This window comes from Nansenia antarctica (assembly GCF_963989245.1).
Source record: "Nansenia antarctica genome assembly, chromosome: 3".
NCBI lineage: Eukaryota > Metazoa > Chordata > Actinopteri > Argentiniformes > Microstomatidae > Nansenia > Nansenia antarctica.
This window is the reverse complement of record NC_137688.1, coordinates 20,423,916-20,443,746: the sequence shown is the minus strand read 5'-3', so window position 1 is coordinate 20,443,746 and position 19,831 is coordinate 20,423,916. Positions and strand designations below refer to the sequence as shown.

Below are 19,831 nucleotides of genomic sequence, written 5' to 3'. Positions count from 1 at the left end.
GGGTTCAGTGTCTTGCCCAAGGACACATATGGCCAGCTGGGGCTCGAACTGATCTGCCAACCTTGTGATCATTAGACGCCGGCTCTACCTCCTGAGCCACAGCCGCCTCGATGGTGTTAAATGGATGGTTAGTGGTGAAGGGTGCTTGTGAATACACATGACAGCAACGGAACCATTGCAGCAAGTTATTTCCCAAGTGCCACCATTCACACTGCTGTGAATCAGCAATACAAGTTATGCAATAGCACTGACACAGGAAGAAAGACGTCTCGTCTCCACCAGCCTCCCACCCTCTCTCACCCTCTCCCACCCTCTCTCTCTCTCTCTCTCTCTCTCTCTCTCTCTGTCCTGCTAAGGAACGTGTGTTTTGAATGGAATTCCTGAGTCTCATCCTTCAGCGATGCAGAAGAGCCAGTCCTACCACTTTCTACCGAAACACACTCTGTCATCCCAGAGACCGATGGACATACACACAAGTCATACTCACATGCGTACACACACACACACACACACACACACACATACACACACGCACACACACACACACACACAGGTTTCGTCCACCATAGGTTGATGAAGACCATAGCACATTAAGATGTCTCAGGAGTTCAGGGACCGCGCAGATGAGCTGATGAGGTCAATCTGTTTGTGGAACAATCTGTGGCACTGGACAGGATGTGTTGGTAGGAGCGGTCCCAGAGAAAGTGTTTTACGCCTTGCCTATCGCCTGTCTTCAACACAGCATTGTTGACCTTCTTGGCTTCTGAGACGGTTGCAATTTAGAACATTTTAATTGGGTATATAAGGTTCAAGGGGTCAGTCGTAGCATCTGTTTTCTACGCTGTTTAACAATCTTAGAACCTGGCAAGTAGGAAGTGTAGGCCTCAACAAAATGAATAAATTACATTTAACTCTGAATAAATTCATGATATTATATAAGTATGTCCATGTGTTAAGAATGTAAATTGTCCAAGGTTTTGTCATTTCACCATCCATCATCAATAGACACAGACAGCTCACACAACTACTGATATCCTCAGGGGGACAGGAGAGAAAGGGGAAATGGTCATAAAAAATTGGCAAGATTCCCCTTATCAAAAATAGAGGCAAAATTGAGCGTATGCAAAAACTGTGGAAGGCTGCCAAATTCACTATGCAAATACTCCCCAAGTGGTAAAAATCCTCAGGCTGTGCAAACGCCCTTTCCAAAGACGTTAATATATGAATATGCTGAATATGTCAGGTGTATTGCCCAGAGTGATAACAAAACATATATGCTGAAGGCTTAAACTACTGTACTGGATGATACACACCAGTACACACACACACATGACAAATGATAACGGCTATGGAAGGGCAGGGGGGGACAGGTCTAGTCTTCTGGCAAGGCAATCAAAACAAGCAAACAGACAGAGAGAAATGCTTCTAAGATGGCAAACACAGTGACATCCACACGTGTGCAGTCAAAAGGAGCGTCAACAAACAGTTAAACCCGTAGATACAGTATGATTGACTAGGTCAAAAAACAAACATGGTGATAACAGTCAGAAGCAACTCAAAGAATCATCCGAGCTCTTAGAAGCACCTACCTTTGCTTGAAGTCTAGAAGCTCTAAATCAAGAGGAATGTCCACACAGGTGAGTTGAAGGTGAGAGATATAGTGAGCAGCAGGGATTGGGCACTGTGGGCTGTAGGTAAATAGCTTGGTGTGTGTGTGTGTATGTGTGTGTGAGTGTGTGAGAGTGTGAGCAAAGAGAAAGTCCTTTCTGTCTGACAGGTGTTTCCCTCTCTGAGCGAACAGGTACGGGCGTGAGCACTAACAAGATCAGCAAGTCAAGGCGGCAGGTGTGTGCGTGTGTGTGTGTGTGTGTGTGTGTGTGTGTGTGTGTGTGTGCGTGTGTGAGAGAGAGAGAGAGAGAGAGAGAGAGAGAGAGAGAGAGAGAGAGAGAGAGAGAGAGAGAGAGAGAGAGAGAGAGAAAGGGCGAGGTTGCTATGATGCTATTATTCTACTACTTTTCTCTCCGCTTTTTTTCTTCGAGGTGAGTAAGCACATATTTGTCCCGAGGAGGGGGAGCTGGACGAGGGTAACATACACAAACCCATAGCAACATAGCTACAAACCCATAGCAACAGAGTTACTCCTATGAAACTCCTCTAATGCTCACTGGGCAGGGACACACACACTGCCCGCATCATCAAAATGAGACAGACACATCAATAACAAACAGCACTAACAAACAAGTTCATATGAGAGTGACAAACTCTAACTAGCTCACCCTCAGGTCTACTGTAAAGTATTTCACAACACCAAAGCAAATAAGAGCACTGCTATTTGCTTTGTATCGCAGCTGGCTCTTTCCAACTTGAAGATGATCAATTATATTCCCTAAAGCTCCGTAGAACATGTCTAGTCTTGAAGCCCATCTGTTTCGACAACAGTCAAAATAGGGAGACAGTCAACATGCAATCTGCCAGCTGACCTCAAGTAGCTCTTGGAGCATGAAAAGCAGAGGTAAGCAGTGTTAGTTTGTCTGTGTGTTAGTCTGTGTGTGTGTGAGTGAATGAGACTCAACTTTTGTTGTACACCACCATCTGCTCCAAAGGGGGTTGTCAATAGCAACAAACTGCACTTTCAAAATCATTGGCCACACATTTGACAGTATTCAGGTTGACAGTACTGAACCCACCCCACCCATATATGTTGCTATGAAAACAGTCACACTCATACCACACATACATGAATCAATCCCTTTCAAAATGTAAAAAGGGTTGGGTGGGGTGGGATGTCGCAACTTTCTAGAACATTCATTAACACGTGAGTTTCTTCATCCCACAGGCTCTACTCACTGCAGAGAGACAAGAGAGGATGATGAAACCATGCCAAAGTGCCAAAGTTCCACTCTGGCATGTTTAAACTGTGAAGTCTATTGTACCATCATGCTTTTCTCTGTCTTCCCACCCCCCGAGCTGAGGTAAACCAGTCCGACAGCCTTGCCTGGTGATTCAGCGATTCACCCCAGTACCCACGCCACGGCCCATTATTATTGAGAGAAATGTCAGGCATCTGGACTCACCCCCACCCTCTCCTCTCACCACACCACCAGGTGGAATGACAAACAGGCACCAGCAACTACTAATGTACTTGTGGTTTCTGTGTCACTGATACAAGGTGCTCCACGTACAGACCAGCCAAACAATTAGGTTCAGTTATTAATTGTAACGGATGTGTGCATAGTGTAATGAGAGGAAATGACTGTCACAGAGAGTAGACCAGGAATGTGTAAAGGGGAGGATGAAAGAGGATGTGTGTGTATTTGCCCATCCCATTATTGTGCTCAATGACATGCATACTGTAGGAGAGGAAGTATGAGAAGACGATGAAAAGAAGATCAATGAAAACAACTTCAGAGGCCTCGTTCAACAAAGTCAACTGTTTCCCGTGGCGACGACAAATAAACTCTCTTGCATATGTCACAAATCTTCAACATTACAAACAAATATAGCATTAGTCTTTTAATAAAAGCAGAAAATGTAAGGCATATCACATGATTTTATTTGAGATGCACAGCTACTGAGAATACAGAACAATGTATTACGGGAACAAATAGAATGGCTGTGTCTGCCGAAACAGTAGTCACAACACACGTACGAGTCAGAAGATGAACAATCTTCATTCAAATTCTTCCAAGTGCTGAGAACTTTGTATCTCGATGTAAGAAATACGACTAATAAACAAAGAGAAGGCATATATGCTGCCATCTGCTGGTAGAATGTTATAACCAAGGCAAAGGACAGGCTCAATAGACCTATCGCTAAGCCACGCCCCCTTTGAACTCTACTGAACTGACATTCAATGACTTACAATGGCGGGAGTAAACATTTCTGATTTACCACAGATATTAGTGAGTTGTTTGTCCAAGTTTTCTGCCTGTAGTGACTTTTGCTGTGATATGATTGGACAATTTCTATTTTGGGGTGTGGCTGAGCGATAGGTCTTTTCAAAGGCTTGTATCTGCAGACTCACCCCCATGTGTCCCTTTGTAAACACTTGGAGTTAGTTTAAGCCTAACGAACAGACCTCGAGACCTGGGTGAGAGTACCGACAGACCGTCCATCCTTCGGGTCTCAAGTAGTCTTCACTTGAGAAATACGAACATACGAAAACTCTAAACGACTAACTGTTTCCCTGTTGACACCAGTGCATAATTTATGAGAACTTCTGGAATGTCGCGGAAGGAGGAGGATCTCAACTGAAGCTCTAGCCCCCTGAGGCTCCAACCCACTGATGTGTAGAGAGAGAGAGAAAGAGAGAGAGAGAGAGAGAGAGAGAGAGAGAGATCAGGCTCCGTGTCTCAGGTGAGGGTAGCTCTCCACGGTCCGGGCGATCCCGTCCTTCAGGCTGACCAGCGGGCTGTAGCCCATGTCCTGCTTGGCACGGGAGCAGCTGTAGTAGTGATGGGTGCCCGCCAGGGCCACCCTCATGGGGGTGAAGGTGGGTTTGAAGGCCACCAGGGGGCGCAGCAGCAGAGCGAGCAGCCAGAGCAGCAGGGCCAGGCCGTACACCAGGCGGTAGGGGAGGTGGTACCGAGGCGCGGCATAGCCCAAACCCACCAGGACCTCCGACATGAAGTCCCAGAACCTTACCGGCTCGTCGTTAGTGATGTGGTACGCCTGAGAGAGAGAGAGAGAGAGAGAGAGATGGGGAAGAGAGAGAGAGAGAGAGAGAGAGAGAGAGAGAGAGAGAAAGAGAGAGAGAGAGAGAGAGAGAGAGAAAGAGAGAGAGAGAGATGGGGAAGAGAGAGAGAGAGATGGGAGAGAGAGAGAGAGAGAGAGAGAAAGAGAGAGAGAGAGATGGGGAAGAGAGAGAGAGAGATGGGGGAGAGAGAGAGAGAGAGATAGATGGGGAAGAGAGAGAGAGAGAGAGAGAGAGAGAGAGAGAGAGAGAGAGAGAGATGGAGGAAGAGATAAAGGCTCCTGCTCAGCAACAATTTATGCATGTCAGAGCACTTCTTTATCTGACATTGCCAGGAGGAGCGACAGAAGAAGAATTTCCCCCACCTTGCCGCAGAGAGGAGACTCTGGTTTCAGGCGCTCAGCAGCCAGGATGTGTCCATGAACCACATTCTCCACAAAGGTGAAATCCACCAGGTTAGATCCGTCACTGCTCAGGGGGACAGAGAGACAAAGAGATAAACATTACATTTACATTTTTGGCATTTAGCAGACGCCTTATTCCAAAGTGACTTACAATCAATACATAATTGACTAAGTAAGTGAATCATCTATCCACCAGTCATAGCAGGAACAAATAATCTATGCTCAGGCCTGGGGCCATTGGCAGTCGTGCTAGAAAAAGGAAGATCAAAAAGACTTTAAAGATAACAGAGAAATAGATAGATAGAAAGATAGACAGATAGATAGGTAGGTAGTTAGTGTAGTGCAGGGGTGCCCAATACGTCGACCGGTCGATCGCAAAGGTAGTATGGGTAGATCGCATGGCATTGAACAAAGCCCAAAAGGAGAGAGAGAAAAAAAAGTAAAATAAATTAAAAAAAGTTTGCCTATCATCCATCCTCACTATGGCTTTTGCCACTTGATTGACGTACAGGTAAGCCAGTCTGAGATCTGATCTTTTCACCTAACACCTAACACAGGTTCACCACGCATGCCCAGTCAACAGCGCCAACTACAAAATACCGGCGAGACATCGTGTCCGGGAAGATTTAGATTTACCGGACAAACGTGATATATTCCGGTCATCATATTAAAATATAATATAGCTGTTTGTCGCGGTGATTACTGTTGTGTAGCGGCCTATATATGCCATTTAATGTCTATTTCTCATCCGATACGATTAGATGCGAGCTATATACAATATATAATAATATAACATGATTCGCATGCGCGCTATGCCATTATGTCCAGCGCTGAACGGGCGCCTCACTGGGAACTGAACAGACAGCATCGATCAATGAACGGACTCCACATTAACTGAAGTTTGTTAAATTGTTTGGGATTAATGTGAGTTTTCTATTTTCTCTTTCCAGTTTTACCCTTTTTATATCAATAAAACAACGTCATTTCTATAACCAGGTCTCGCTGGTTGGGAAGGCATTTAGTTTAACTGCCTGTCAAATCATACTTACTCGGACTCGGGAGTACAACTCCTCCTCCGCCTTCACTGTGAGTAAACTGACTCTGAGAATGTCGTCACGTCACATTTTACCGTAATACCCTATATGTTGGTTGAAGTGCAACATCTCAGCTTTCAGGGACAGTTGGAATTTTTTCGATAGCACAAACCGTTTAGAAATTACGGTAATTACAATGTTGTGTGCGGTGCCGGCGGAGGTACATTTCGGCGCAGAAGGGTTTTAGGGAATTATTTTCACCGGACATTGTGACCGAAGAGTTTTACATTTGTCGGACTTCAACAAATTTTACCGGACAAAGACCGGTAATTACCGGTTAACGGAAACCCTGGTGTGTGTGTGTGTGTGTGTGTGTGAGTGTGAATAGCAAAGAGGGAGGGTTTGTGATGGTCTTCTCCTGTGTGGCTGTGTGACAGAGAGAGAGAAAGTGTATTGTGAGTTTACTATGCAGGCTGGGAACTGTGTGTGTGTGTGTTTGTAGTACGTGCGTGTACGATTGCGATGTTGAAACTAGACTGGTAGATCTTGGCAGACTGGCTACTTGAAAAGTAGATCTTGGTTCAAAAAAGTGTGGGCACCCCTGGTGTAGTGGGTATAACTCTGTCATCTCAAATGAATGATGCTCAGAAAATCAGTTAAGTGTGAATCAGTCCCTGTCATGCTCTCCTCCACCAGTGAACCCCGTGTTCTCTGATGACTCACCCGATGATGAACTTCATCTTGCCCCTGCGAGCCGTGTCCACCAGGATAGGCACCAGCTGGGGGTCGCGAGGGCCGAAGATGCCGTGAGGCCGGATGGCGACGGTGAGGAGGCCCTTCTCTGTGTCACACGCCTCCAGGACTATCTGAATGGTAGACAGACTGCACTTATATAGCGCCTTTATCCAAAGCGCTTTACAACAGCCTCTCATTCACCCATTCACACACACATTCACACACCAATGGCGGCAAGCTACCATGCAAGGCGCCGGCCCGCTCACTGGGAGCAATTTGGGGTTCCCACGTGGCCAGCCGGGGGGCCTCGAACCACCGATCTGCCAACCTTGCGATCATTAGACGGCGGCTCTACCTCCTGCGCCACAGCCGCCCCACTATCTGAGACACAGGATCCACAGAGAGGAAGAGGTCACGAGTATGAACAACACAGTGAACGGTCATGAGTAGCGTTAGCTTCGGCAAGGTACAAGACAGTGAAGTAAGGCTGCCACGATTAGTCGACTAGTCACGACGACGTCGACTACCAAAATCGTCGCCGACATATTTGGTAATCGCCGTAGTCGCATGTTTTTTTTTAGCTGAAATAAGCGTTTTTTTTTTTTTTTTTTGCCTAGCACCAGGGGAGCCCCCCCTCCCAAATTTCGTTGTTTGGTACCTGTACTATATCAATGACAATAAAGACCATTCATTTCATTCGATAAGCATTCGTTTTTCTTCCCTGAAGCTGCCACTGGCTAGCGTCTCCCAGTGTCTTTGATGTACATGCGCAGTGTCGGTCATCCGGGGCACACGTGACTTCCCCGGAAAAACAAACAGAGAAATTTCTTCCTGTCCTCGTACCTCTAAAGTGTGGGAGCATTTCAACCACAACGTTGAAAAAAAGAATGTAAAATGTAAAATTTGCAAAGCTGAACTCGCTTATCATGGCAGCACGTCTATGATGCGCGAGCATCTAAAAAGGAAGCACGTTGTGGCAGATGACGAGGAAGACGATGGCTCGTCTCGGTAAGCTAGTTAGCTTGTTATTGGCTAACGATATCGTTACGTTAAAAGCCTTCTTACATTATTTTACGTTGTCATCAAAGCGATACTTATCAAATAGCTAAAAATGTTGTCTTAACGTTACAGTGCTAAGAAGGCGCGTTCTACTATGAGATGAGTGAAGCAAAGCAAAACTTTTGTAATCTGTACAAGTATTTACTTTTGTTTTTGTATTCTTTTGGTTGCCTAGTGCCTAGCCTACCTCATTTTACTCAGCAGTTTGCACCCTCTACTACTCTTTACATTACATTACATGCAAGTGATGCCAGAAATAAATCTGCAGTTCATTAAAATATCTATTTTTGAGTGAACAATCATTTTAATTGTCTTTATTTTTAGTTAGCACATGCCTACAACAACAACTAACAACTTCAAGCTAAATTTAGAAGCTGATTTAGAAGATGATAGCTAAATAAGAGCGATTGAGTAATTGTGCGATAAGCTGTAATTTATGATCCGATTAGTCGACTAATCGTTAAAATAATCGGTGACTAGTCGACTATGAAAATAATCGTTTGTGGCAGCCCTACAGTGAAGCAGAGTCTCTTGATGGGTAGCTCTGGGAAGTCAGATGTGTGTGGTGGTAGTTCTCTACCCTAGCCTTGTTCAGAAGCTCTTCCACCTCTTGCAAGGTAGCGCTTCAGTTCAGTGTCTTTCTCCCAAGGCCCAGTTGTTCCAAAACGTTAAATCTGGATCAGAATTGTTTTGGGGGATCAGATCGAGCTGCCTATACGACAAAAATCAGCCAGATAAGATCTGATCCTGGATAGCAAAAAAGAATCAGGAGCATTCGGATCCAGATTAAAGGTTTTGAACAACCGGGCCCAAGACACATTTGCACTCTTCTCACACATGCCACCTTATGTTAGTTATTTGTTAGTTATTTGTTCTATTATTGCATTGCTAATTGCATTGCTAATTGTTGCATTGTTGAGGACTTGATTGCCCGAAAGCATTTGATTGTGCTGTGTCTAGTATATTGTGTACTTGACAAGTACCGGTACATTTGATTTGGCTGTTCCATAGCCTCTTCTTCCTTACCTTCTCCTGCTGTATCTTGGTCTCTGTGTAGTAGTCGATGGGCTTCTTGGCATAGGGCAGGTCCTCTCTCCCATCCTTAATGTCTGTCCCTTCAAACACCACACTGGCACTGCTGGTCAACACCAGCTTCTACAGCACAGAGACAACAAACACACTGCTGGTCAACACCAGCCTCTACAGAGAGACAATAAACACACTGCTGGTCAACACCAGCCTCTACAGCACAGAGACAACAAACACCACACTGGCACTGCTGGTCACTGCAGAGTCACTACCCATCTTCCGTCGGAGACTGAAGACCTCCATCTCTTTAGGCTACACCTTAACTGCTCCTCCTGAGACATTACTATCCCCAGCACTGTGTCTCCTAAGACACCTGCTTTTCCCATATACTATGCCTCCTAAGACTTCTACTGCCCCCCTTGCTCCAGTGTCAATTAATAAAAAATAAAAAATAAATAATCTTTCTTTCTTCTTCTATCACGACAACTGCCCCTGGCCTGAGCTAGGCCAGAGTCTTCTTCTATCACTCTTCCTGCTAGAACTGGTGAATTGTTGATTCACTTGCTTAGTCAAATGTATCTATTGTAAGTTGCCAAAAATGCAAAAAATGTAAATGTGAAATGGTCAACACCAGCTGAAAAAATTACCCAATCAAATTAAGCGGAGTAATTACATCTAAAAAAAGAAGGATAAGTATTTGTATATTCAAACCTACTCTCACTAATCATATGCGTCTCTAATCTCTTATGTATGAGAGGCCCTGTGTTTAGTCTGGTGGTGATGACTCCGTACTGCCCCCTACCTGGACCGCAGCGTCGGTGCAGGCCTGCAGCACGGTGCGTGTGCCCTGGATGTTGACCCTCTGGAACAGGGCCCGGTCATCACTGGCAGGGGCAGGGGAGGCACAGTGGAACACCAGAGACACACCCTGGAGAGCTCTAAGTAGAGCCTGACACACACACACACACACACACACACACACACACACACACACACACACAGAGTGAGGGATGAGAACCGCAAAGTTCTAGGTGTCCACCAGACCTCCCTCACTGTCACCTTTGACCGGCATGTTCTCGTTAAGGCCAGAACTGTTGGCCAGTGAAGACCACCCATTTCCCTCTGAATTTCTGAGTTCACTTCATAGATTCTGAGTACCCCTGCATAATTGTTCTGCGTAATTCTACATTGTATTGTATGTTTTTAATTGTGACTCCTGACTGCAAGCCAAGTTTCCCATCTGGGACAATTAAGTAAACTGAACTGAGAGAGACATACAAATGTGACGACAGCTGGTTAAGGGGGAACAAGTCGGCATCCGACAAACTGTTGGCAAAACCGACTTTTATTCTGAAAGATTTAGATAAATTGGACTTTAAACATCCTCAAACCACGGATTAGCAAACTGGCAAGTTGTGCTAGTACAGCTTGTTTTGTGAGCCTGCTAAAAATGTAAAGTAGTGTTATCTAGGTAGTAGTGGGGAACTCACCGAATCCATTGCAATATTTTGGTTTCACTAGCGAGTGTCATTTATTGTCAACAATGTTGAAATGTATTTACATTTTTCTGAATAAAAGTCAGAACATTTGGATTGGTTGCTGACTTGTTCCCCCTTTCACCAGCTGCCGTCACAAATACAAAGTGTCATATTGGTGATTACTGTACTGTGCAGTGGAAGCAGCCATTCTGACACCAAGGGAGCACTGAGGAGAGATGTTCTAAAGCCCTCATGTCTGCGCTAGGCCTACAATACATAGGGCATAGTTCATAGGGCAAAGAGCACAGGCGCAATCACAGGGACCAGGTACTCAGACTCACCTGTTTGTCACAGAGGTCTCCCTGGTGGAAGGTGACCCCAGGAAGCTCATAGCTCTGACGGATGTCAAACACTGACACAGCATAGCCCCGCTGCAACAGCTTCTCTACGAGGTGTCTGCCCAGGAACCCCGAACCACCTATGACTGCACACCGCTTGCTGCTCTGTGGGGTGAGGACAACATCAAGAGTTAACCAACTCTGAGAACGAGTTAGGTACTTGATGTTCTTGAATTTCAATAATTAGGTTAGGTAATAGGTTAGGTAGTTTATGCAGTAGAGCTTTACACACATACCCGCACGCGCGCACACACACACACACACACACACACACACACACACACACACACACACACACACACACACACACACACACACACACACACACACACACACACACACTCCAAAACTTAACAACACTGCTTTGAACTGGTAAGAGGGACATGATACCAATACTTCAACTCAGTGGATTGTCAACTCAATACGGACATCTAATTCCAAGGACTCACCGGTCGAATGCGCGTGGCCATGGCTCGATGTGACAAACCGAGTGTCGTCGGTCTCGCGAGGCAAACTGAAAGCGGAGACGTCAAACAGGCTGTTTGGTTACAGTTGCATGTGTCATTTACTAGAGTTTTACAAAACTATTCAGAACATCACCAGTACGTTTTCTGTAAATGGACACACGATAAGAATGAATGACACTTATTACGTTTCAAAATCATAAAGGACATCTTTGCAAAACAGTGTAAACTGACCTGTACAATCTGCAACACTATTAACGACCCCGCTATCAGCCGAGCTGGAGACGCTCTGTCGTTGGGTGAACTGAACACAGGCTGCAAAGGTGATACAAGCGCGCAGCCAATGATGTGGTAATGGCGTCAGAGAACGCCACCACTCCGACCAATCGGAGTCTTACGTCTATACAGTAACCACGCCCCTCCCTTACAATGTGCAGCGACGCCCCCCCCCCTTAGCCTGTCCCAGAATCAGATGTTGTTTAATTCAAACTGCTTTTGGGTTAGTGGTCATATGTGCCGAACAGATCCAAGATCACCAGCGGCGTTTCCTTTGCATGCGTACAGAGTACACAGCCTACTGGATTCAGAAATGACTATTATAGGGCTCTGTACATGTCGATTAATACTATGACACCATATAAGACAAATGCAAATAATATATAGTCTGAGTTGGAATCCCCTTTCCATAGTGAATGATTAACAACTGGAAGAAATGTTTCAGTCAATTGTCTATAGTTCTAATTCTATACCTATTACCTATGTCCTCAATAACCAACTGTAGGCTATGCTTGCCTGAACGAGTGCTGGATGTGTTTTCCTGACGTGTTACGCGCGGACTTCGCACCACTGCTAAATGTGCTCCACCCACCCAGAGACCTGCGTGAGTTAAATCGAGCGCACTTACAGGCTCTCATAGTAACGATGACAGCACTGGAATAAACTAGCGCGCCCCGTAACCTGGAAACGTACATTTTTCTATTTAGAAATTATTTTTGCGAGCCAGTGACTCATAGTATAAATGCATCTCTTTTTCCGTGAATGATCTGGATGATAAGGGAGGGGAGCGATAGGTAAACAGAAATACGACTGAAGACAGATCAGGAAATCTACGGCCCTCTATTCACACGGGAACATCTGAGATGGTGAGTGATACATCGTAGAGCAAATAACGTCCAAAAAACGTGAAAATAGTTTTCCCGAGGTATATCAAACATGCAAATGAAACGGTGTGTGATGTTGTCTATGGTAAGCTGCAGGGCTAGATAGGCCGTATAGGCTGTAATTATATTTTGGCATAGACAAATTCCTATTTTCTGAATGTTTCCCAAAAATAATTTCTATTCAGCGATCAGTGTTCTCTATGCTCTATTCAAACAAAGTGAATCCGATAGATTTTGTCTCTCCCTGGGTGAATCTTAATAAGTATCCTCTCCATCAGCTTCCCTGATCTGAGAGCACAGCGGAGGAGGGGAAAGCAACAGTCAATGGAGGATGCTATCAGGAATTTGTTATGTTCTTTAGATTCAGTATAGATAGAGGAAAGGAGATGGTCTTCTGTGGCTCAGGTGATAGAGCATGGCGCAATACTTAGGTTGAGGGTTCGATTCCTGCTGGCACCAAATATACTTAAATGTATGCACTCATTGCATTGTAAGTTGTTTTGGATAAAAGCGTCAGCTAAATGCCAGGATATATATATATATATATATATATATATATTGAGATCGATGGTGAGGATGCCATTGAAGACTTTAAGAGTGTCAGTGTCTCCATCTCCCTGACCTACGTGAACTCTTGTCCCCTCCTCTGATGTCATCACTAGGCGACCAGTGTGAAGAGGCCATCCCTGGGGCCGGTGGCCCCACCTCGTAAGAAGACCAGCCCCAAGCCTGAGCTGACGGAGGAGCTGAAGCAGGAGATCAGAGAGGCCTTCGAGCTGTTCGACACTGATGGCTCCGGACACATTGACGTCAAAGAGCTCAAGGTCAGATCCTGTCCTCTGTTACTTCACCTAGGGACCATTATCTAGTTACTGACATCCATTTGCAGTGGAGATTTTAGCATGGCATTTCTGGAGGGGCAGTTTTGTATTACGTCACGTGAAAATGAAGGTAGTCTAGGCATTATGCTATGGGCTGTGCTGTGAGTGCCAGGGAGCAGAAATATTTCACTTACGCTTCGCTTCAACGACACAGAACATTACATTGAGATTGCCTATACTGCAATGAAGTAAAAAATTAGACAGACACGTGTCTTCAATAACTTCCATGCTTTATCAAAATACAAACATGCGGCACATTGTTAACTTATAGGAACGTTTTATCAAGTGTTATCAATTGTATTGCTATATCAATATACAGTCCGAGCCCTGTCCAGGGTTCTGAAAGCGACAAGTAACAAGTGTGCCCATCAACGTTCTCGGCATTAGCCCTACACGTAACATTACGTGTGTATGTGTGTGTGTGTGTGTGTGTGTGTGTGTGTTGTGTGTGTCCCTCACTTATGGCGACAGGTTGCGATGAGAGCTCTGGGGTTTGAGCCAAAGAAAGAGGAGATCAAGAAGATGATCACGGAGGTGGACAAGGAGGCCACAGGAAAGATCTCCTTCATTGATTTCCTCGCGGTCATGACACAGAAGATGGTAAAAGCAGAGCGCAAATGTATTTTCATCAAATGTCCAAATACCATAAAAAACAGGTGAAAAGGAAGCTGTTCCTTCTCACTGACCTGGTTCCTCGTGTCGTCATCTAGGCTGAGAAGGACTCCAAGGAGGAGATACTGAAAGCGTTCCGTCTTTTTGACGACGATGAGACGGGAAAGATCTCCTTCTGTAACTTGAAGAGAGTGGCCAAGGAGCTGGGCGAGAACCTGACGGACGAGGAACTGCAGGTGCAACACACACACTGGGACAACAGGTCACACACTCTACACACTAGGACAACAGGTCACACACTCTCACACACTCTACGATATGTAGAAACACAGACTATGTAACATTATACCAATCACACTATTCATTAGAGCCATACACAGATGAAGCAGATATCCATGTCTGATCTTTTTTTTTAATGTTTGCCTTTTTATAATCGTATATACAGTACATATACACCCCTTCTCCTGGCCACCCCTCACCCCATTCCCTCTCTCCCTGTCACCCTTCTCCAGGAGATGATCGAGGAGGCAGACAGGGATGGGGACGGCGAGGTGAACCAGCAGGAGTTCCTGCGCATCATGAAGAAGACTAGTCTGTACTAAGGGAGGCTGGGTGGGGTTCGTGTTGGGGGCACACAGTGGCAGAGGGGACTGGGGATGGTTTTTATATGTTTTACGACTCACCCTCTGGTATCTAGACTTGTCCCAGTACTCTCAAACAGCCTCATTTCCTTCTGTCCATCTCCAGGCTTGACTGGCTGGATTTGAACAATCCTTTTACCTATCAAAACTAGTCAGATCAGTTGTCAGGAAGGGAATAGGACATGGAAAGAGAGCTGTTTAAGATGACTGGGACTTGGAGCGAGTACCCAAAAAGATGCCAAACAATCCCATCCATTCCAAAGCCTCTACTTCTTTCATGTAACAGAACGGATTTGCCAAAAAAGGTGAGCTCTCAGTCTGCAATGGCATTATGCTGCCTACAGTAGGCTACCTTTATACCGGAACACCTAGTTTATGGAATCTATCATTCCATAATGTCTCCAAACCTTTGGGTGTGTGGTGTCAAAGTCTACAGTGCCTAGATACATTCGTATACGATCCCATGTTCTGCTTTGTAATTGGGTGAAATTGAGCTGCTCAATTGTCCTAGTAAAGCATCATTATGTAGCTCTTTGTATTTGTCCAGAGAGGAGGAGGCATCTCAAAGGTGTGAACTGCTAGTGTGTGTGTGTGTGTGTGTGTGTGTTGGCGGAGGGGAGGACAGGCTCTGGAATGGAATGAGGGACGGTACAGAACACGTGTTTGATCCCGTTCCTCATTCCATTCCATGCATTACAATGAGCCCGTCCTGCGATGTCTGCCTCCACCGGCCTCCCCAATAATGTGCTGTGGGAAGTGCTGCTGTCTGTTGCTCCAGTGCTGCCCTTGTCTTTGTGCCTAAGTCTCTGCATAAGGGAATCATCCGTTTCAGGGAAGCCCCCCACCCTCTCTGCCCCTCTGGCCCCAAGCCCCGTTCTCCAAAGTCCACCGTTGATTCTTAAATCTAACCCTAATCAAAAGTGAACATGTGGCTGTATTTTTCTCATTTGTATTAGATATTATGTGTCACCTCTTTGTATATCTTTGCTCTCTTGTATTGAATGTTTTGTACATATCAACTGCATGTGCAGATAAAGTAGATATCGACAGTGGTGTGCCGTCAGGGCCAGCAAGGCCTTCTCTGCTGGCCTAAACATCATCAGAATATACATTTTATTTTAATATATATTTTCCACAAATATGTATTAATGATTCCCCATAGTCTATTCTCTTCATTTCATAGCTTTCCTCTTGGTTGCGCTGCTTCCAGTCTCCGATTGAGATTTGGAGGGCTGGCCTTTATGTTAGAGCTTTTATCCAATCAAAATGTGTTGCTAGGGGGCTCAAAAATCTGCCCGCCTTCACATTAAACGGTGCTGCGGATTCGACCTGTAACTTAACATTGGAACGAGAAAACCTGTGGCGTACCTAGTAAACCTACGTAGATGCGAGCAAAAGCAACAACGGCGCCTGCTGTAAGGCTCAATGATGTCAGCACCCAGCACGTCTTTTGATTGGATACGCACTATTGCTACGCACTATTGATACGCACTATTGATATTCACTATTGAGATGCGGAACTATGCCGGTAGATGTGAAACTTTTGAAAGTGCGCAGGGAAACGGAGCCTCACAACGAAAGCTTTCGTTGACTGATCGATAATACTGATCGATTGTGTCCTGTTTTTGGGTAAACAATAACTTTCATTTAGGGGACACAATGAAAGCGCCAAGTCCACAAACAGAGGAAACTACGTTGAGCTTCTTTCTTTTCTGGCTGAAAACAACCCAGATTTACATTACCACCTGTCCACAAACAAAGTGTTTACTGGGACGTCAGGCAAAATACAAAACGACCTGATTTTTGCTATTGCTGAAGTGATGGAAGAAGAGATCAAAATGGAGATTAAAAAGGCACCCTTTGTCGCTATTATGGTGGACGAGACGACAGACGTGGGTAATGTAGCGATCTTAAAGATGTTAGTTTAACACTCTTCATTGTAAATGCGGATTTATTGATTAAAAATGCTTCGGAAATATTAATATAACTCTGTTGTACTTGTCTGACTATGTTAAGGTGATGCAACGCCCGGTTATACTGTGTTTCTATCTAGTTTCTAGAGCCATGGCGTCATAACGATGGTATTAAGAGGTAGAATAATTCAGGTAGGAATGTGTCGGACATCACTGAAGGCCTAGGTGTGAAATGCACCGCCCGCCACTGGATATCGATATGTAAGATATTAATTAAAGACCTTTAAGCAGTTTCTCATATTAATGTTTTCTTAACACCAGAGATCTGACATTTTAATGTTTTGAGTGGGCCAGTCGTCCCCCACCCACCCCCACTATTTTTCCTTTTATTGAATACAGATAGTAAAGAAAGACAGGAAAGTAAGAAGGAGAGGGTATGTCAGCAGGACAAGGGCCAGATTTGAAACAGTGGCACTGGCAACATGTGCATATGTGTGAACTGTAGGCTGTGGTACTAGACCCAGCCCTAGGCCAACCCCAGGCCACGAGACCTGACCTTTTTAAAGATGCCACTTGAAATGCATGAAACCCAAGTTTATTTGTGTCCTACACACACGTTCGCCTAATATTTGACTGCCTGTAGCCCAGTCACGAATGGTCCCAGTATTGTAGCTTCAAACGGAACAATTTGGTTGTTATTGTGCTTGCTGTAGCATTGTGCTTGCATGCGATTCGGGTAGTCGCGTCCTGGTCTGGTCAATGGAGAAGCGCCATTACTGTACTTTTCACACAGCAACAGGTCGTATCCATGCCAACTCTACTAACGACGATGAGTCATAGGTTGACTGAGATCACTGAGACACATTACTGTTGATAAACCACATTGTGTTTGCTTATGAAACATGGATTACTGTGATGCAAACCACCCCCTCTGGTATATTGACTCAGCTATACAAACCTTCCTTTCTGTGGAATGGTACATATCATTCATATGGTATATATCATTCTCATTCATATCGTATCGGAAATACCCTGTGTACATCTGATAATGTGTTCTCAGTAATAAGAGAATAACCGCGGAGTAAATTCAATGGTGTATTATGAGCGCATATTGACAAAGTCGCAGTCTAACCGTCACAATATTTAGGTAAAAGGTACCTCTTCGTATCAAATCATACACACATCAGTGGCTGCCTAGAGTAACGGAGGAAAACAGGATGCATTCTCAAAATATTGGAGCACAGCCACAGAAACAAACGAGTGTCCTCAAGCTTTCCCATCTGTGTTTTCCAGTCATTGCCAGTCATCAACTGAGGGAGATAACGCGGCTCCTCTGCGAGGCCTGGATCAGCCTCTTCTGTAGCTCTCTGGAGCGGTACCCGTACACCAGTGGTATGAGTGATATCCCCAGGTTATACGCAGTGGTCGCTGCTAGATCCACCGCGTCATGGTGCAGATCGATAGGGAGCAGAGAACTGTAAAGCATCACAGGCAGCGAGTAGAACAGCGTCTGGGCAGCCTGGAGGGCCAGGGTCACCACTGCTCGCTGCGAACATAGCACACCCCGTGTATCCCAGCACAGGAGCAGGAAGCACCCCAGCGTGGTGATGTAGCAGGTGAGGAGCACCAGCGCAGCCACCACGGTATGGAGCACCTGGAAGGCCGGGTGAGCCGAGAGACAGGGGGCGAAGATGAGCGGGCGACAGCGTGGGAGACGGGCGTTGACCTGCATGCTGGTCAGAGCCATACACAGAGTCACCACGCTGATCAGGACTGAGGAAGTCCAGATCAGTCCAACTGCTAGTCTCTGTCTGCGGGGGTAGATCATGAGGGCGTAGCGCAGAGGCCACTTTATGGCCACAAGGCGATCCAAGGCTAAAGACGCGTTGAGGAGGAGATCCACCTGTAACAAGAACATCACAGTGAGCCTGAGAGGTTCTACATGGAGGAACCTAGAAATGGTTCAGTCAGGCTAATAGTAGCACAAAAGACCCTTGCATCTACTCAGTTGGTGTTCAGATGTGAAGGAACAACACATACAGTAGGTGTGAGTATACAGCGTATACAGTGCCCTCCATTGTACAGTTTGGATTTGAAATCAAACAATTGGGGTCATAGTAGAGATTCTCAGCCTTATGGGTTTTGTTTTCAGATTGGGTTCACCATTTAGAAAGTACATCCTTTTTTAAACATACGTACTCCCCCTATTTCAGGGCTCCAAATTGTTGGAGTATAGAGCTACATGAAGACAAAATGCTTCCTCTTTCCAATACCTATGGAGGAAGTGCACTGTAGCTTACACCTGTTTAGTTCCAAATGTGTTAACGTTGAAGGAATAAGACCCAGGGGCTAGGGGTCGTGTCTGGACCGAGCCCTGGTTTGGTGTAACCCACCATGGAGCAGCCTTGGAGGGCAGCACTGAACACCAGACACTGAGCCACGGGCAAACCCTGCGAGGAGAGGAGAAGGGCATCCTTGGAGACCATGAGCAGCAGCTAAAAATCATCATAGTGAACGTGATTCAGAATACACTTTAATATAATGGGTTTTTATATTAAGTATTTACGCACATATAGTATAATGTGATTGTGATACATGTGAGCTATTGGAATACCTGTGATACATGTGAGCATGTGATACATCATGAGACCCATTGGAACCACGTTATGATAAACAATAAACAGCAACCTTTAGTAGGTTTCAAATGTCTTCAAATTGGACAGAATTGCCTCCGTCCACCTCCACTGTGTGACACCTACCTGGAGAGAGTCGCAGCAGAGGAGGTGTGTGAGGATGAAGAAGCGTGTGTGGACGAGGAGGGACGGGGTGCAGCCGATCGCCAGGAGCAGAGGGATGCTCAACACGATGTTGAGGGCGCAGCTCACAGAAAGAGTGCTCAACTTGACAAGGTGGAAGAGATGCGAGTCCATCTGAGTCAGGCCTTCCAGAGCCGTCAAGTTACAGGTGGTTTTCAGGACTGCTTCTGGAACATAGTCCATATTCCACACCATGTGCTGTAAGAGGAAACATATGCTCCATTTGAACATATGCTCCTTTTGAAATCATGCAGAATGCCTTGCAACTCAAAAGAGTGGAGATAGTTTCTTATTACCCAAACAGTGGAGAATAACCCTGTCTTATATAATAGAACAATCCAGAGTACAGTAGACACAAATAACTACTCCGATATTTTACCACCAGTGGCATATGTTTTGACATAACCCAATGAGTTATATGCTGTTGAGTCTGACTACATCTTACAAATAACGATGAGTCAGTATCTAAATGAAACCTTTCAGTAAATCATGCATGATCCACTACAATATCATG

At 45.3% G+C, this 19,831-nt stretch overlaps 3 protein-coding genes across 3 annotated transcripts; 1 reads left to right on the top strand and 2 right to left on the bottom strand.

The window, feature by feature from the left end:
* Window positions 1-3,500: 3,500 nt before the first annotated feature.
* On the bottom strand, window positions 3,501-11,571 carry nsdhl (NAD(P) dependent 3-beta-hydroxysteroid dehydrogenase NSDHL). The gene is made up of 8 exons (XM_080525675.1): window positions 11,529-11,571; window positions 11,280-11,344; window positions 10,774-10,935; window positions 9,757-9,903; window positions 8,952-9,080; window positions 6,855-6,997; window positions 5,059-5,161; window positions 3,501-4,671 (listed from the first exon to the last, which is right to left on the bottom strand). Exons 2-8 carry the CDS (start codon window positions 11,298-11,300, stop codon window positions 4,339-4,341), a joined length of 1,038 nt encoding a protein of 345 aa, XP_080381801.1. The 5' UTR covers window positions 11,301-11,344; window positions 11,529-11,571; the 3' UTR covers window positions 3,501-4,338.
* A 663-nt stretch (window positions 11,572-12,234) lies between these two features.
* Window positions 12,235-15,155, top strand: cetn2 (centrin, EF-hand protein, 2). Its single transcript, XM_080525278.1, has 5 exons — window positions 12,235-12,436; window positions 13,117-13,278; window positions 13,807-13,935; window positions 14,046-14,183; window positions 14,460-15,155. The coding sequence occupies exons 1-5, from the start codon at window positions 12,434-12,436 to the stop codon at window positions 14,547-14,549; spliced, it is 522 nt and encodes a 173-aa protein (XP_080381404.1). The 5' UTR covers window positions 12,235-12,433; the 3' UTR covers window positions 14,550-15,155.
* Window positions 15,156-17,807: 2,652 nt separating this feature from the next.
* LOC308153871 (uncharacterized protein) lies at window positions 17,808-19,500 on the bottom strand (the record flags this gene model as incomplete). Its single annotated transcript, XM_080527055.1, has 3 exons — window positions 17,808-18,404; window positions 18,895-18,951; window positions 19,261-19,500. The coding sequence occupies 3 exons, from the start codon at window positions 19,498-19,500 to the stop codon at window positions 17,808-17,810; spliced, it is 894 nt and encodes a 297-aa protein (XP_080383181.1).
* Window positions 19,501-19,831: the final 331 nt, after the last annotated feature.

What these genes read in the sequence shown, in the direction of transcription:
- nsdhl (XM_080525675.1), bottom strand. Translation starts at nt 11,300, where the DNA reads ATGGCCACGCGCATTCGACCG. An exon ending in CCAAGATACAGCAGGAGAAG is followed by an intron (nt 6,998 to 8,951) that starts GTAAGGAAGAAG and finishes TCTACCATTCAG; the next exon opens with ATAGTCCTGGAGGCGTGTGA. An exon ending in AGTCTCCTCTCTGCGGCAAG is followed by an intron (nt 4,672 to 5,058) that starts GTGGGGGAAATT and finishes TCTCTCTCTCAG; the next exon opens with GCGTACCACATCACTAACGA.
- cetn2 (XM_080525278.1), top strand. An exon ending in CGGTCATGACACAGAAGATG is followed by an intron (nt 13,936 to 14,045) that starts GTAAAAGCAGAG and finishes GTCGTCATCTAG; the next exon opens with GCTGAGAAGGACTCCAAGGA. An exon ending in TGACGGACGAGGAACTGCAG is followed by an intron (nt 14,184 to 14,459) that starts GTGCAACACACA and finishes ACCCTTCTCCAG; the next exon opens with GAGATGATCGAGGAGGCAGA.